The sequence below is a fragment of the Dunckerocampus dactyliophorus genome, chromosome 14 (assembly GCF_027744805.1).
Source record: "Dunckerocampus dactyliophorus isolate RoL2022-P2 chromosome 14, RoL_Ddac_1.1, whole genome shotgun sequence".
In the NCBI taxonomy this organism is placed as follows: Eukaryota; Metazoa; Chordata; class Actinopteri; order Syngnathiformes; family Syngnathidae; genus Dunckerocampus; species Dunckerocampus dactyliophorus.
In genome coordinates, this window is record NC_072832.1 from 2,124,343 (window position 1) to 2,142,329 (window position 17,987).

General features: G+C 42.2%; 1 protein-coding gene across 1 annotated transcript; it reads left to right on the plus strand.

Annotated features, from left to right (window-relative positions):
- Positions 1 to 684: 684 nt before the first annotated feature.
- On the plus strand, positions 685 to 11,872 carry LOC129193693 (coiled-coil domain-containing protein 6-like). The gene is made up of 9 exons (XM_054798210.1): positions 685 to 971; positions 1,788 to 1,937; positions 2,780 to 2,908; positions 3,962 to 4,065; positions 4,245 to 4,405; positions 6,677 to 6,833; positions 7,002 to 7,102; positions 7,729 to 7,850; positions 9,447 to 11,872. The coding sequence occupies exons 1-9, from the start codon at positions 717 to 719 to the stop codon at positions 9,657 to 9,659; spliced, it is 1,392 nt and encodes a 463-aa protein (XP_054654185.1). The 5' UTR covers positions 685 to 716; the 3' UTR covers positions 9,660 to 11,872.
- Positions 11,873 to 17,987: the final 6,115 nt, after the last annotated feature.

Consider the following 17,987-nt stretch of genomic DNA (forward strand, 5'->3'; position numbering starts at 1 on the left):
GACCTAGGATGTATAGTTTTGGGGCTTTTTTTAACCTAGCCTGAGGGTTTTGCAACTTGTGCAAGACCTAGACCAATTTGCCGAGGGGGTTTATAAGACCTAGACCTGATGATGAGGAGTAAGGCAAGTATTTTTGGCTTGTCGTGAGGTTTAGACCTGTGGATGTGTGTGTCAACCAACTGACGCCCCCTCTAGCAATATTGTTGATGTTTTATAAGACCAGAACCAAATAATGTACTTCCAATATGACCCAGGACCAATTGGGTATTTTGTGCATTAAATGATAAGGTAAATTAGTGTAAAATACCATAATATAGCTCATTTTATTTTTAGAATATGCTGAGGGCCAACAAAAAGTAGCTGTGTGCCGAAAATGGCCCCCTGGCCACTCTTTGGACACCAATGACTGTGACAAATGGCTTTTTGTGACCCTTGGACTGAATAATTTGTGGCTAAATAACTCGATATTTAGACGTTTTCATTAAGAGGGTCTAAATAGGTACCAAAGTACATCAAAAGTGTTTGGCATCCTTAATGACGTGTTAACGTTGAAGCAGTTTTATGAAGTCACCGTGCAGTACTGGAGGTATCCTTTCGAGGGCGCCGTCTTCAACTGGCAGCAAGGTGACGCGCGCTGGGCTGAGCTTCTTCCCTCCCCCTCCTCCTCCTCCCCCCCCTATCGCTCCTCCTCACCTCTGCCTCACTGTCGCACAGCCATGGCGGATAGCGCGAGCGAGAGCGACACCGACGGAGCGGGGAGCACCTCGGCCACCCCGATGTCGTCCTCCGCCTCGAATTCGGGCAAGCCTAGCATCGTGATCTCCCAGTTTCGCCTGGAGGAGCTAACCAACCGGCTGGCGTCGCTGCAGCAGGAGAATAAAGTTCTGAAGATCGAGCTGGAGACGTTCAAACTCAAGTGCAAGGCGCTGCAGGAGGAGAACCGGGACCTCCGCAAAGCTAGCGTCACTATTGTGAGTAGGCTTTTAGCTTAGCTTACTTACGTGACAACGCCACATTTAGCACAGTTTGTCATTTAGCTAGCTTCGACTAGAGTGTGATGTTCCATTAGGCCCCATGTAGTGTTTAGCATTAGCATGTTGCTAACGTAACGTGTGTATGTGTGGTTGCATGCTAACGTTTACGTTAGTGCTAGCTAGCCTGTTGGCTTTGTTTTGCGCTAACAGCTAATCTCTGCTAACATTGGGATCACGCTGGCTACTAAACTCATGCTGACACCCAAATAAAGTCATTTACTAAGCTGGTTTTGGGAGCATCCGATTAAGGCACAAACGTGCTAGCTGAGTGCTAACTCGGCTTTGACATGCAGCGAGGCATCAAGTGTATTTGCTTGCTTGCTTTGCTAAAAGTGTAACAGATCCCATAGTGAGATGACAAGTATGTAGGCCAAACTAACACGCACACACACAGAAGCTCATGTGTTGGCTGGCAAGTTGAGCCACCCTGCTGCACCCAGTCCACTCTCCCAGGGTGGAGGTGAGGCTTAGCTGGGTGTCCTCTTGTCAGCCTCCTCCTCCTCCTTATTGCCAAGATGATTAATTTGTGTGCATCATCTTGCTGAAATGTTACATCCTGCTTCCCTCCCTCAACATCTCACAAGCCATCAGGGGGAAATTCAGTTTCCCTTTTTGTGTCCCAGTGAAAAACAAGAGTGATTCATCGGCTTATCGTTGTTGCAACTACTGTACTTTCATCTGCATGTTTAAACTCAAAATGTTCCAGTCCGCTCCCCTGAGCTAATATTTGTTATGCTTATTTCTCCCATCCAGCAAGCCAGAGCGGAGCAGGAGGAGGAATTCATCAGCAACACCTTGTTCAAGAAAATCCAAGCCCTCCAGAAGGAGAAGGAGACCCTGGCTGTCAACTATGAGAAGGAGGAGGAGTTCCTCACCAACGAGCTGTCCAGGAAACTCATGCAAGTGAGTGGAATGAGGAGAACAGTCGTTACAAGGCTAGTTAAATATTTTCAATATCTAGGAAGTGTTTCCATTAAGTCTCTACATTTAAATGCAATGGAAGGTGCACAGTTTTGGAGCTTCATCACAATTTTGCCCCCTAAAGTTGCATAGAGATGAAACCGCCGTTGTCACATGAGAGAGCAGGAGTGTCCAACCCCATTCCAGGGCCGAGGGCTGCGTACACAATCATTTTAAGGAATGCGTGGGCCCGTTTTATTTACTTCGTTTATGAAACGCGCGGGGAAAAAACATGACAATCTCTCTGCAGCTGAAGGATCGCCTGTACAGCAAATATATGATGGCCACAGTTTGACTGGAATGGATTTACTCACTCTTACATGATCTCCCACAGGACAACTGATTGTAAAGCACACAGAAGCTGTGGTGATTGTAATCAGCTGTATTTTGAACCTACCTGGAGGCTTACGAGGCTCACCGTGATGTCGCTGTGCCCTTTTCTCCATCTGTTGGCTGTTGTGCTTGCAGGTTGAATGTCTGTTTTAGTCATTCAACTACAATGGAAACAGTCATTCCCGCACTCTTCCTGGTGATGAGTAAGCATCGATTACGTAATCTGTCGCAAAGACGCCTTGTTGACCCCCACCTCACGTCTTATCTGCCCAGTGTGGTTACCATGGCTGCCACCTCTTTCATTTCCATCTTGTTCTTGAAGCAAACGTGGATGTTTTTTTTTTGTTTCCACTGTTGTCCTTCAAATAGTTGACGAGTGACTCACAGCTCGTCTTCCCTTTTGTGTGCTCCTCCTCGCTCACCCCGCTTGTTTCTCCTCTGCTCCATCCCAGCTCCAGCACGAGAAGGCTGAGCTGGAGCAGCACCTGGAGCAGGAGCAGGAGTTCCAGGTCAACAAGCTCATGAAGAAGATCAAGAAGATGGAGAACGAGACCATCTCCAAGCAGCTGACACTGGAGCAGGTATGTGCGCAGAAGTTTAGATAGATTTAAGGGAGGTTTTTCCTGGCTGGTGAAGTCTGTACCGATGTGATGGTTCATTAGTTGTGGTGCTTGTGTGAAGCAATGCATGCTTCTCAAAATGAAAGTCATTATTACCAGAAAAGGACGTCACCACCGGTTGCATCCCATCAGTAAGAAGGCAATTCAGATGTTGTTTTTTTAATATATATTTTTTATTTTGAGCATGTTTTGTGAAGACTTTAAAACCATAGATATAGAAAATACATTTTTAAATAATTTTACATGGCAGAAAATGCAAATAAACTCTTCTTAAAGATGATTAAAAATGGCAGTAAAAACTAGACGATTTGATCTGTTGGGTTCAAAATTAATTAGTGGTGAGCCACAATTTTTTAAATTTATTTCTGTAATTTAAAAAAAGCGCTGTTTTTTTTTTAAATTTAGTATAAATTTGGTAATCTACTTAAAAAAAACAATGTTTTTTCCACATTTAATTTCAAAGTTATATCAACTTTTTTATAACAATAAAATTGTTTCAGATTTTTTCTTTTTTTTAAACAATTGTTATAAAGTGTTTATGGGTTGTTTCAAATTTATTTTTTGCAAATGTAATTTCATTTTACATGGTACAACATTGTTTTAACTATGAAACCTTTTTCTTTTGCTTCAAAATTCCGTTTATTCATTATTCAATTATGAATGAACACCCTCAGGACTCGAAATGGACTGTTAGGACTGTTAGTTCTGATGCCCAGCACTGCATTCGTTTATTTGACTCTTGGCCACTTTCTGATGCCACCTTTTGTTACATGAACTTGAAGTGTGTATTCTATGAGGGTGTTCCCAAAAAGTACAATTGTAGTGAGAATGCAGACTTGAACAAGGTCAAACGGGTGAAAATGTAAAAAGAAGGTAAGAAATGCGTCAGCTTGGCTATTTTTGTGTCTCACCGCGACCTCAGGCAGGCACGCTATCTGGACTGAGACCTTGAAATGGACATGCCGTACACCTCGCAGTCTGCTGAATGTTTTTTCGCTCTCATTAATCCTCCAGCTGAGGCGGGAGAAGATCGACCTTGAGAACACATTAGAGCAGGAACAAGAAGCCCTCGTCAACAGACTTTGGAAGCGGATGGACAAGCTGGAGGCGGAGAAAAGGTGCCTTTTGTGCATGATTGATAACATTTGAATACATTTTGTTTGATCTCAGACCTGCCAACATGTACGCCTCAGGAGTACTCATGAAATGTCTTCAAGGTTGGCAGGTCGGCTATTGTTTAGCTGGTGATGATGCTGATGATTTATGATTTATTTTTCACCAAAAAAAACCCCACCAGAATCTTACAGGAAAAGTTGGACCAGCCCGTGTCAGCCCCACCATCCCCGAGAGACGTTTCCATGGAGATCGACTCCCCCGAGAACATGATGCGGCATATCCGCTTCCTGAAGAACGAGGTGGAGAGGCTGAAGAAAAGCCTGCGCACCACCGAGTTGCAACGTAAGTGGCCGTTTTGTCACCTGCCGCGCCATCCAGGTGCTGTCAAGTGCCTCTCGTTAACGGGGGGGGGTCTTTTTGTTTTTGTTTTTGTTTTTTTGTTGTTTTTTTTTTTTTTTTTTACCCCAGCAGTTTTAAAACAGGGCTATCAAAACCTCTTCAAGCGTGGACAAAATACAAGAATGCTGCATCTCAACTTAACGATTCTGGTGAAAAACTTCAGTCTTTGCTCTTTTTGTCCCACTTTTGCAGTATTTTTTTAAATGTTCCAAATATTTCAACTTTCCTATTAAATAATCTTGGTCAATTTTCTTTTCGTAATGTTGTGACTTTATTCCCAAACATAATTTTCCAAAAAATGACAGCTTTATTCATTGCTTTGTTTGTTTCTCATAAGATTATGACTTTAAAAAAAACATCTTTCTTTTAGTATTTCAACTCTGTGCTAGTAAAATGACATTTTTCCTAACAGTATTATGAGTGTATTACAGTAAAATTGACTTTTTTTCTCAATAGAATGCGTCTTTTGCTTCGTAATATTTCGACTTTATTCTTGTGAAATGACAGCTGTTTTTTTTTTTTCAATTTACACTGTTTTTTTTTAATAATTATTTTCCAGCTGTTTCAACTTCCTCCTTGTAAATGTTTTTCTCGTAATTATGACTTTATTCCCATTATGTTTTCACTTTATTCTCCTAACATTACAACTTTTCCTTGTGGTTTTCTCATATTACAACTTTAAAGGAAAAAAAGTCTTTTTTTCTTTGATATTTTATGTTGCTAGAATGTTGTTTTTCCTCATAATATTGCCTTCTTGTAAAATTACCACTTTTATTGTTAGATGACAATTTTTTTCTCAATATTTTGGCTGTATTCTGGTAAAATTGCTGCGTTTTTCCCCATTTTTAAAAAAGCTTTCTTGTTATATGTTTTGAAAGTGCTGTCAGCCCATATAAAAAAAAAAAAAAAACAGCCACGCGCTACACTTTGGACATCCTTGATTTAAAACCTCATCTTTGGCAAGACAGGCATTCTCTAAATACGGCACAGCGCTCCTGCCTGTCGTGTAGGATCTTTGACTAGCATTTGTGCGCTAGATTTCAAAAAAGAGGAAAGCAGTCCTGTTATGTAAGAGATCTTGGACTAGGTTTTTTGCAGTTGGTCCTTAAATACAGCAGAGTGCTCCTGTCAATATAGAGGATCTTTGACTATCTTTTTTTTTTTGTTTTTTTTGTTTTGTTTTTTTTCAGTAGTTTTTCAAAACAACAAAGGAATCACGTCATATAGAGGATTATATATTATAGCAGCCGGTTCTTAAAAGAAGTAAAGGAATCATGTCATATAAAGATTCTTTGTTAGCGTTGGTGCTTAAACACAAGGACTCGTGTCATCTTGGGGATCTTTGACGAGTGTTTTGTGCAGTAGGTTCTTAAAAACAGCTAAGGACTCGCGCCTAAAGGTGTTAAACGACGCTAAACTCCGCACATACCCCCCAACCTCGCTTGCCCACACTCTTATGGAGGATCTTTGAATAGACATGTTGCTCCTGTTTACATTTATTATTATTGTGACCAAGTAAAAACGAGCCTTGCATTGACATTCTACATGTAATCATAATAGTGTAATAGTAATAGTACGCTACATGTTTTTTCATGTTATCCCAACTGTGCTGTCACTTTGTGTCTTCGTCCACTTGATTTATGTTTAAACATTTTGGGTGTGTTGGATGTTCAGTGTGTCTTTTTAACAGGGTTCGTATAGTTGCATCTTTTTTTTTTTTTTTTTTTTTTTTTTTTTTTTACTAATCTTTTATGTTTGCATTGTTCTTTTTTTTATAATCCTTTTACTGTTGGTTTATGGAGGCAATTTTTTACTTCTGTCCCAGGACAACAGATGAAAAATAGCCTTCTGGCTAATTCTGGTGCATTTGCAGCAATGCTATTTAGTGTGCACTGTCCCTGTCAAATAAACCAATAACATACAAAATAAGAATAGTAATGAAGAGACAAGTCCGACCCCTCCGGTTCTGAGCTTTCTAAAAAATGGGGCTCATATTAACCAATTTAGTTGAATAGCACCTGATGTACACACTACCTACCTGCTTCGTTTTGGCCACCAGGGGGCGTTGTCAGCCCAAATCTGAGAATGAGCTCATCTGCCTGTAAAGAAGTACAGGCATGTTGCTTGCTTTGTCTAAAAACAGACGCTGTCCCACTTTATGGTTAAAACTGGCAGGAAATTGTTTTAAAAAAATGCCCCTGTGTTCCTCTTCAGACACAGAGAAGCGTGCCCAGTACATCGAGGAGGAACGACACATGAGGGAGGAGAACATCAGGCTACAGAGGAAGCTCCAGAGAGAGATGGAGCGTCGAGAGGCTCTGTGCAGACAGCTGTCAGAGAGCGAATCCAGCCTGGAGATGGACGACGAGCGGTACGGGACGAGGCGTCCAGCCACCACAGTCAAGAGCGTTGTGATGGCTCATATCGAAACTGTTACGTGTGCACGCCATAAAACGCTCAAGCTATTCTGTCTGCCCGAGATCACCTTGCCAGTTTGCCTTTTCATTTGCTCTTATTTGCCTTGTCTCTCCGTCCACAGGTACTTCAATGAGATGTCGGCACAGGGCTTGAGAGCAAGGACGGTGTCCAGCCCCATCCCTTACACTCCCTCCCCTAGCTCCAGCCGCCCAATATCACCTGGTACGTCGCTACTGAGGACAATGTCATCTTTAACATATTAACATTGTCATCCGCCAAAAGGTCAATGTACAGTCGCCATGCACACGCATTTAGTGTCATAATAAGCTCCCCTATCTGTGATACCAAACCTGGCAGCAGCCCTCTGCATCTGTCGAAATCAAAACCATAAAGGCAACTTATGTAACGCGGGTTTTTGTGATAAGTTGATTCTGTGAAAGTTGTGTTGACCTGCCATTTGAGGCTTGAACTAATCCTTGGACCGGGAGATGCAGTATCAATATTTTATGTTTCGGCAATCAAGAGCTGGAGTTGGATGTGTCAGGGATTTCCCAGCGCCATAACTAACTTGTATCAACTTGACCTTTGTTTTAAAAACAAGCAAATAAGGGATGATTTTTCATCCACCAATCAAAATGCTGGAGATATCAATCGATATCAATGTAACACAAGTCATAGTTTAAGCCAAGGGTGTCCATACTTTTTCCACAGAAGGCATACTGAAAAATGGAATATATTTTGTGCATTAAAGATGCTACACAACCAATCAAGTAGCGGTAAAAACATGGACAGCCCTGGTTTAAACATAATCTTCAATCAAACTGATGACTAACTTCCTGTTGTGGCAGGTCTCTCGTATGGCGGCCACACAGTGGGCTTCACCCCACCAGCCACTCTGTCCAGAGCCGCCATCTCCCACTACAACACCCCCGCCCTGCACGTCCACGGAAGCTCCTCCCACGCCGTAGCGGTGAGTCACAGATGCCCACACATCTGGAAAGTTGGGCAAATTCAATTGTAGGAAGTTTTTATTTACTCCTCCTTTTTAAAGTGGGCCTCTGCTTGATTTTTTTACAACGTGTAACTTTTAACAGATAGAGGGACATTTGTGATGATACCTGATATCGGACACACTGAGATCCAATAGACCTGTATCCACATTTTGCCTTTAGAAATACAATAAGGTTAAGGTTTGTTTTTCTGTACATTGCTGTGGTCTACTGTATTATACTGAGTTGTTTATTTTTATTATTTTTTTACCCTTATTTAGGGCCAAAATTTTGAGAAAAAATATTTTGTTAAAAATATATTAATTAATATAGACAGGGATTAAAGCAGCCATATTTGCATAGATTTTTCCTAATAAATACAAAAAAGTGAATTGTGTATAAACATTTAGTTCATTCAAATATTTGTGCAAATGTAAAAAGAAATTAAATACAATAATATATTTGAAAACGCGTATTAATTTAACCCAAGCATTGCCATATTTGCCAGATATTTAAAAAATTATTTCAGAAAAATCTAAATATATATACACTAAGTCCCCAACTAACGAACACAATTGGTTCCAGACGACCGTTCTTAAGTTGAATCGTTCTTAAGTCGAAACAAAATTAATATTACCAATGATATAGGTACTACATGTACGTGTATACATACCTGTATACAGTATACGTGCATGTATGTAAATATGAGTTTGGATGTAGTAGTAATATTAAACGAGGATAATTACTGACAAAACCAATAATAAAAATGATAAAATAACACGTAATGATAAATGTTATTTACCTTTGAAGAGGAGTGGTCGAGCACACGTCGTGGTGGTGGAGGAGGAGGAGGAGATATTGAAAAAAAGGACAAATGGTGGTGGTGGTTAGACTCTTCTAAAAGAGGTAGTGTTCTGTGGGTGGTGTAGAATTAAGCAGGCCTATTAACTCTTCAAAAACTTTAATCACACGCTCTGTCTGGGTTGTATCATACAGCTAAAACCTTCTATTTAGCGGAAGCTCCCCAGCGTCTGTTGGTCCCATTAGCAGTGTCACAGTGCCCTCTACTGGTCAAGCATGTACAGTAGCAGTAGAAATACTGATTGAGCGACTGACTACAAGGCAAAATAAAATAAAATATAGACCAGTCGGCTTGTGTTCGTATCAGCAAGTGTTCACTAGTCGGGTGTTCATAAGTTGGGGACCTAGTGTATTTCAAAGTAAGAATTATTATATTTGGCAAATATATTTATTTTTAAAAATGGGGTAAAATAATGTATTAATTAAAATATAGCATTATGTTGGTCCAATATAAGTAAAAAGTAATACATTTAAAAATATATGTGTATTTTAATTTAAAAGAGAAAAGACAATTAGTTGAATTAAAGCTGAACATTAACTATGTAAATGAAATTTTAAAAAAAAATCTAAGAACAATAAAGAATTCCACGTGGCATTATTATGTTTCTGTTTTGGTACAGCTCTTGGAGCAGATCTCATGTTGTGCAGATGTACCTAATATTGTGATAGAACTTACAGTACACTTATTCATGGTTGTTATTTCTTTCTCTAACCAGAGGCCCTCCCCAAGGAGAAGCACCAGCCCTGACAAATTCAAACGTCCGACCCCCCCACCGTCCCCCAACACACACTCAGGGGCTCTGCAGCCTCAGCCTCCACCGCCCCCTCCGGCCCAGCCCATGGTCCAGTCCATGTCCTCCCCGGCGGCCATGTCGCAGCACGCCTCCGCCTCCCCCGCCGCCGCACAGCCTCCTACTTCCCAGCCTTAACGCTGCACACGCATACACACGCACGCACTCTCTCACACACACACGCACACACCTGTTCCGGTGCACAAGGGCACCCACTGGATGCCACGACGCAAAAAACGCAGCAGCTTCCGTCATTTACAGTTCTGGAAGAAGCGCTCAGAAGCAGCTTAAAAAGTTTTTTAAAAAAAGAGGCGAGAGAGAGAAAGGCGGCGGCGGGAAACGTCTGACGCCGCACGTGCTGGCTAATTGCTCTTAAACAGAGCAGACGTGCTGAAAATAATTGAGGGATTCGTAGGCCAATTATTTGTTCCTCCCTCCTGTCTTGTACATGTTTTTCCTTGCCTTGGGACTGTAGCTGGTTGGAAAAATTGTGGCGCTTGTCGGATAGCACAAAAAGCATATAGAGCTTTCACGGCCGTCTTATTTTTTGTTGGCGATAGATGGATGTTTGGGTCAGCTGACGGATGTATGGCTACGGAAGCGGATGGATGCGTTGGATTGTTTTTATGCCGATAACGTGACACTCGATTGCAGTAACGTCCTCACCCTCTCACATTTCGGAGTCATCATCAGTCACGTTTAGCACGAGAGGTGTCATAAAAGACCAGCAGGTGTCACACAGAGCTCACATGGCAGGCGTTTTGTTTTTGTTCAAGGCTCTGCGGATATGGGTAAAATGGAGGGCACATTTGGGGGTGGGGGGGGGGGGGCGTTTGCACACTGGTACCTAAACCACAGATAAATGTCGCCTTTAAGGTGTTTACCAATGTAGTCTGCGGTGTTAGTCATGTACTCTTCTCTCTCTCTGGTGTATTTCTCAATGCTTTATCATCATCAGATAATGGCAAAAAAAAATTCAACACATTATGCTCTTTACACTAAATATACATACTGCTTCAACATTCTAAATGAATGGTACTGTCAAACTTAAATTTCTATGTATGATTAAAAAGCTCTTGAGATGAAGACGCATCCACGTTTCTCTTGACGCATTTATGCAGCTTGACATGATGGAATTTGATTAGTAGAACTTTGTGCCTTTGAAATAAATCCATGCCACCGAAACTGCAACTTCTATCTGGTCGGCTACAACGTGTGGAGACTCTTCTATTGCACCAAACCCCGTCGAGTTATGCATTGATGAATCACTGTTTAGGAGGTTCAGGGTACTTTCAAACTCAGATTTGTCTTTTTGCCTGGAGTGCAAGTCAAATTTGCCAAAATGTTGGGAAAGTTAGGTTCAAGCAAAGTTTTCTGGAAAAAGCACACCAAAACCACCAAGGAGGATGTCAGCAAATCATTTTGTGTTTATTTTTTTGTGTTGCCATAGAGGAACATAGTGATGATAACCATAGAGCTAGCAATGCAGGGAAGTGTTCATTTTCCCAATCAGATGACATAAATACACTTATTAGCCACAGCAATACCTATGAAACACCACTAAGTGACAGTACTGCTCTGCAAACAGTATTTTTACTTTATTTTAGTGTCACTATACCAGGGTTCAAATGTTAACTTATTTACTGAAAGCTTTTTATGCAACAAATTGTTTCATAAACGCCACAAGGTGACAGCCTCACTCTGCAAACAGTAATTTTCCTTTATTTTTGTTTTGTTTAGGCAGCTGTGAACTTTACGCTTGTGTAAGTGTTAAAATGCTACTTAAAATGTTTTAATGCAACGCATTATTCCATAAGCGCCACTAAATGACAGCACAGGTCACCAAACGGAGTAGCTTTACTATGTTTTATTTGTATTATACCGTTTTAGACTTCTCTTTAAACTTGTACGACTGGTAAGAACCTTAAAATGTTAACATTAAAACATTAGCGCTCAAGCGCCACTAGTTGATGGCAGTATTTTAGTTTTATTACACAACTGTGAACTCTATTTACATGAGTTTTAAGTTACTTTAGCATTAACAGTTACGCATTTCTTTTGATGCAACAATTGATTTCATAAACACTAATAGGTGAGAGCAGTGCTGTGCACACAATGCTTTTACTTTATTATAGTTTTATTGCAGCTGTTAACTTCTTTTTACACTTGTATGACTGTTAAGAGTCTTAAATTTAAATGTTACCAAAAACATTGCTTTATCGATGCAGTCTGTTATTTCATAAGCGCCATGAGGTGATGGCAGTACTTTTTGTTTTATTTTAGTTTGATTACACAGCTGTTATATGTGTTTTGAGTTACATTTTAACAATAAAAGTCATGCATGTCTTTTCTTTTGGTGCAACGGTTGATTTTATAAAAAGCGTTAGGTGGCAGAATTGCTGGGCACACAGTAATTTTACTTTATTTTTGTTTTATTGCAGCTGTTATCTTTTTACGCTCGTGTGACTGTTCAGAATCTTAAAATGTTACTTCAAACATTTCTTTGTTGATGCAAGCAGTTAATTCACAAACACCAATGGGTGATAGCATTGCTGTGCATGCAGTGCTTTTACTTTATTTTGGTTTTATTGTACAGCTATTAACTTCTCTTTACACTTAAATGACTGTTAATCTTAAAATGTTACTGAAAACATTAAAACTTTTTTTGGGATGCATATAGTTCATAAACACCACCAGATGATGGCGTTTGTTTGCAAACTTAGCACTTTTACTTACGTTTTGTTTTACTACAAAGCTGTTAACTTGTCTTTGCAGTTGTTTTTAGTTACATTTTTATTTTACATTCTTAACAGTCATACGTTTCTCTTTTTTTCCATTCTTAATCACAAGTAGGTGACAGCATCGCTCTACAAATGGGGGTGATGTTACTTTATTTTAGTTTCATTTTACCGCTGTTCACTTCTCATAATTCTTGTAAGAACATTAAAGAATATTGAAATCAGAACAACTTGGAACACTTTGGTTCCACTTTGTTTTGAGGTTGCTCGGTTCTGTAACAGTTTCCTTTCCAGGAACGTCTGTTTGGTTTTGACTGAAGACGGCCTTGTTCTCAAGGTCACTCCCTCGGATTGTCTTACCCACTATGTGGTAACCTTTTTTGGGGGTGGGGTCAGAGCAACTGGAGCCCTCTGTAGGCAGGGATGACGTCTCCTCTATGTGACTTTTGCCACAGGTAACGCACATCTCCCCCTGTTGAGAGAGTTGCTGTTTCATCCTTGACTGCTTTTGTGTTCTCTTCCAGCAACCTGAACCAGTCCAAGCAGCTGAAGACTGCAGGGGTTGATGGGGGGGGGGGTCTGCCTGCGTGGACGCCCCCTAAGGGGAACAAACAGCAGGCTTGAGCTTCTCCTGTGTCACCAAGGTGCTGCACAAAGATGCTGAAGCTCGAGTAACGGCAGCAGGCGGGGTTTACGTGCGTACACTGGTGGTTAATGTGAGACTGTTTTTGTATTTGTACAAGTCATGCAATTATGTAATACTCGGTTATACTTGTCCATGTTTTTGGACATCAGCATAGTGGGGGGCTTTCTGCAAGATGAAGGGGCACAAGTGAGCACAGCCACAATGAATGAGGTGATAAAGGCTGCCAAATAACCACAGGTCAAACTGCTTTTTGCACACCTTAAATTCTTTACTTTGATGTTTTTCCCCACTCTTACCCCCCCAGCCCCCCCCAACACCCTACTTATAGTTTGGGTCTTAAGAGGTAATCCCCTCTCTGCCAGGAGTTATTTGTGCTGTGCTCATTACACTGACAAGTGTTCCCGAGACCAGTTCCAACCAGATATAGTGCATAGGCAACTTGAGGCAGGGGAGGGGTCTCTGTGCATCAGTGCTGCTGCTTTGGCTCCGCCCACTACATTTTAGGCTATGTCACATGTTACAAAATGTCAGGTACATCCTCACTGACATTGCAGCATGATCATCCTGCATCCCCAAGCACACGCTTTACCTCAAGATCGGATGCTATTAAAAATGAATAGGATTCTTGCTTTGATGGAGAAAATAAAGGAAACGGTGTCTTTGGTTCATCAGAATCCAAAGCGGAGCGCTGGACCAGCTCTACATACACCCTACATACACCCTTTTCAAGGATGTACTGGAGGGTACATGGGAGTTTGCCCAACTGGTCTACATGTGCTTTGTTGACTTGAAAAAGGCACTCGACCGAGTCCCTCACGGTGTCCTGTGGGAGGTGCTCCGGGAGTACGGGATTGGTGGTGCGCTGCTTCGTGCCATTCAGTCCTTGTACAACCGTAGCGGGAGCCTGGTTGGCATTGCCAGCAGTAAGTCCAACCTGTTTCCGGTGAACGTTGGCCTCCACCAAGGCTGCCCTTGGTCGCCGATTCTGTTCATAATTTTCATGGACAGAATTTCTAGGTGCAGCCAAGGTGTCGAGAGGGTCCAGTTTGGGGGCCTGAGGCGCTCTTCTCTGCTATTTGCAGACTATTTGGTCCCGATGGCCTCATGGGGCTGTGACATTCAGCGTTTACTGGGGTGGTTTGCAGCTCAATGTGAAGCTTCTGGGGTGAGACTCGGCACCTCCAACCCGGAGGCCATGGTTCTCAGTCTGAAAAGGGTGGATTGCACCCTACGGGTTGGGAGAGCGGTCTTGACCCAAGTGGAGGAGTTCAAGTATATTGTTCACGACTGAGGGAAGGTTGGAGCGTGAGGTCGACGGATGGATCGGTGCAGCTTCTGCAGTAATTGGTTGCTGTACTTGACCGTCGTGGTGAAAAGAGAGCTGAGCTGGAAGGCAAAGCTCTCAATGTACCGGTTGATCTGTGTTCCCACCCTCACCTATGGTCATGAGCTTTGTGTCATGACCAAAAGAACGACATCGCAGACACAAGCGGCTGAAATGAGTTTCCTTCGAAGGGTGGCTGGACTCCCCCTAAGAGATAGGGTGAGGAGCGCAGTCATCCGCAAGGAGCTCAGAGTAGAGCCGCAGCTCCTTCACATGGAGAGGAGCTAGTTGCGGTGGCTCGGGTATCTTGTCCGGATGCCTCCCCAGTGAGGAGTTCCGGATATGCCCAGCCAGGAGAAAGCCCCGGTGCAAACCTGGGACACGCTGGAGGGATTATGTCTCACAGAAATGCCTTAGGGTCCTCTCGGTGGAACTGGAAGAGGTGGCTAGGGACCGGAAAGTCTGGACTTCCCTACTGAGACTGCTGCCCCGACGCCCCGGACCCGGATAAGCAGAAGAAAATGGAATGGCAAATCAATAGAATTATTGGCCAGGGTGACAATCGTGGAAATAATGAAAATGATGACCACTACTGTAGGGAAGTGGAACATCCTGTGATTTTGAGCTTTCAGCTTCGTAATGTCTGCCATATTGTTCAAAGTCAACAAAGACAGAGCACAGGACGAAATGGTGGAAGCTGAAAAAGGAAGAGTGTTGCATGACTTTTAGGAAGGAGTTAAGACAGGCTCTGAGTGGTCAGGAGGTGCTTCCAGATGACTGGACAACTACAGCTAATGTGATCAGGGAGACAGGCAGGAGAGTACTTGGTGTGTCATCTGGAAGGAAAGTAGACAAGGAGACTTGGTGGTGGAATGAGGAGGTACAGGAGTGTATACAGAGAAAGAGGTTAGCTAAGAAGAAGTGGGAGACTGAGAGGACTGAGGAGAGTAGACAGGAGTACAGGGAGATGCAGCGTAAGGTGAAAGTAGAGGTAGCAAAGGCCAAACAAGGGGCTTATGATGACTTGTACGCTAGGTTGGATAGTAAGGAGGGAGAGACTGATCTATACAGGTTGGCAAGACAGAGAGACAGAGATGGGAAGGACGTGCAGCAGGTTAAGGTGATTAAGGATAGGGATGGAAGTCTATTGACAAGTGCCAGTAGTGTGATGGGAAGATGGAAGGAATACTTTGAAGAGCTGATGAACGTGGAAAATGAGAGAGAACAAAGGCTAGAAGAGGTGACTTTTGTGGACCAGGAAGTAGCAAAGATTAGTCAGGATGAAGTGAGGAGGGCATTGAAGAGGATGAAGAGTGGAAAGGCCGTCGGTCCTGATGATATACCTGTAGAGGTTTGGAAGTGTCTAGGAGAGGTGGCAGTAGAGTTTCTGACTGAGTTGTTCAACAGGATCTTAGATAGTACATGTGTGTGAATGAGATGGATCCAAGTGGGAGAGTGAGGTTACAGGGAGAAGAGATCAAGACAGTGGAGGATTTTAAGTGAACAGTCTAGAGCAATGGAGAGTGTGGAAAAGAGGTGAAGAAGCGTGTACAGGCAGGATGGTACGGGTGGAGAAAAGTGTCAGGTGTGATGTGTGATAGAAGAATTTCAGCTAAAATGAAAGGAAAGGTGTACAAAACTGTGGTGAGACCAGCCATGTTGTTTGGTCTAGAGACAGTGTCCATGAGGAAAAGACAGGAGACAGAGCTGGAGGTAGCAGAGATGAAGATGCTGAGGTTCTCTCTGGGAGTGACCAGGAAGGATAGGATCAGGAATGAGTACATCAGAGGGGACAGCACATGTTGGAGATTTTGGAGATAAAGTCAGAGAGGCCAGACTGAGATGGTTTGGACATGTCCAGAGGAGAGATAGGGAATATATAGGTAGAAAGATGTTGAGTTTGGAACTGCCAGGCAGGAGGCCTAGAGGAAGACCAAAGAGGAGGTTTATGGATGTAGTGAAAGAGGACATGAAGGTAGTTGGTGTGAGAGAAAAGGATGCAGAAGACAGGGTTAGATTGAGGCAATTGATTCGCTGTGGCGACCCCTGAAGGGAAAAGCCGAAAGGAAAAGAAGAAGATTGTTCAAAGTCAACAGGGTTCTTGCCTTGATGGACAAAGTAATCTTTGAAAAATGTTTTGCCGTATTAGGATCTGATGAAAATCAAAGACAATAACCATGCGGCAGCTCATTTGACTTGAAGCTACTTCAAAGCATCCTTGTGTTGATACATCTTCAAAATCAATAGGGTTATTGGCAAGAATGGCAATCAATGAAATTCTGACGACCGAAACTTTGACCATTGCTGTCGCAGCTTAGCTGCAGTACATTTGTCTTTCACAAATCAATAGGGTTGTTGCTTGGACAGCAGCACCAAAGACAGGAACTCATGTATGTATTCGAGCAGGGGTCAGGAACCTCTTTGGATAAGAGAGCCATGAAAGCCACATATTTCAGAATGCATTTCCGTGAGCGCGATAGAATATTTAACACTGAATGCAACTAAATGCGTGCATTTTTAAGTATGACCAACAATATTAGAATATAATAAATCCGATTAAAAATAATAATAATATTGTCAGACTGAAGCTAACCAATAATAATCATTAAATACTTCTTACCATTAATGTGACTTCTGGTGTGACATGGTTTTGCATTGCCGTATCTTTTTTTCGCCATCTTCATCAAAAGGGTTGGCTCTGCGTAATTAGCAAAAAAATCAGCGAAAAAAAAACCCTAAATAAATGTTATCGCGTTAAGAAATGTCTGAGAACCAGATGCAGTCATCAAAAGAGCCACCTATGGCCCCTGAGCCACTGGTTGCCTACCCCTGCATTACAGTATAATCTTAATTATCCCAGTTAGCAGCTGGGAATGACCATGTAGGTACCCGTCTGCTACCCCTTAGATGCAAGCAAGCATCTTTGCTTTGATAAATCTTTAAAATCTATAATTTTATTTCCCAAAGTACAAAAAGGTATCATGATGATGCTGTGATGATTCTCATTCATCCAGGCCTTTGTATTCTCAGGTCATTCAATCATTTGCAACTGGACTGTTCAGGTTGTCTTAGAAGAAGTTTCAGACTAGAGCTGTCCTATCTAGTCTGACTGGTGTGTGTCCCACCTAGTCTTTGAGCATGAACTGATGAAGCCTGCTCAGATGAGAGGCGAAACATCTTCTAAGACAACCTCAACAGTCCAGTTGCGATTGATTGAATGCCCTGAGAATCGTGACGATGGAAACTGTGACCCGTGCTGTAGAGAGGTGACGGGGAGCACAGCTCATTTTGACCTTTTGGCTAACTGTACCACTGTTCAAAATCAGCAGGGCTCTTGCTTCGACATTGCTTCATAAGCTCGTGAATGTGACATCTGTTTGAGGGCAACAATGCACGCGTACCTGAATGACATCTAATATAATTCAGTGATGTAGAAAGGTGACAGGGAACATGCATCAGCTGACATCTACTATTGGTCAAAACCAATAGAGGGTCAGGCCTTGATAGAGGAGAACATTTTTATTTTTTTTTTAAGTTTGACTTATTGTGATTGTCTTTAGCAGAGCTAGCAGCTGACAATGAGCATGTCAAGCCACATCTGCAAGTGTTCAAAATCAGTAGATGTTTTGCTTTTAGTGTTTGAAGACTCGAAGGTGGGAGTCCAGTAAGATTTACAAGGAAGCGTGACAATTATGGAAAATACTGGTGATGGAGAGGGTGACAGGGAACATAAATCCATTTTATCATCCAGCTCTGAC

Coding starts and splice junctions, on each gene's coding strand:
- LOC129193693 (XM_054798210.1), top strand. CDS start 717: ATGGCGGATAGCGCGAGCGAGAGCGACACCGACGGAGCGGGGAGCACC. Junction 4,406..6,676: donor GCGCACCACCGAGTTGCAAC/GTAAGTGGCCGT, acceptor GTTCCTCTTCAG/ACACAGAGAAGCGTGCCCAG. Junction 7,103..7,728: donor CAGCCGCCCAATATCACCTG/GTACGTCGCTAC, acceptor CTGTTGTGGCAG/GTCTCTCGTATGGCGGCCAC.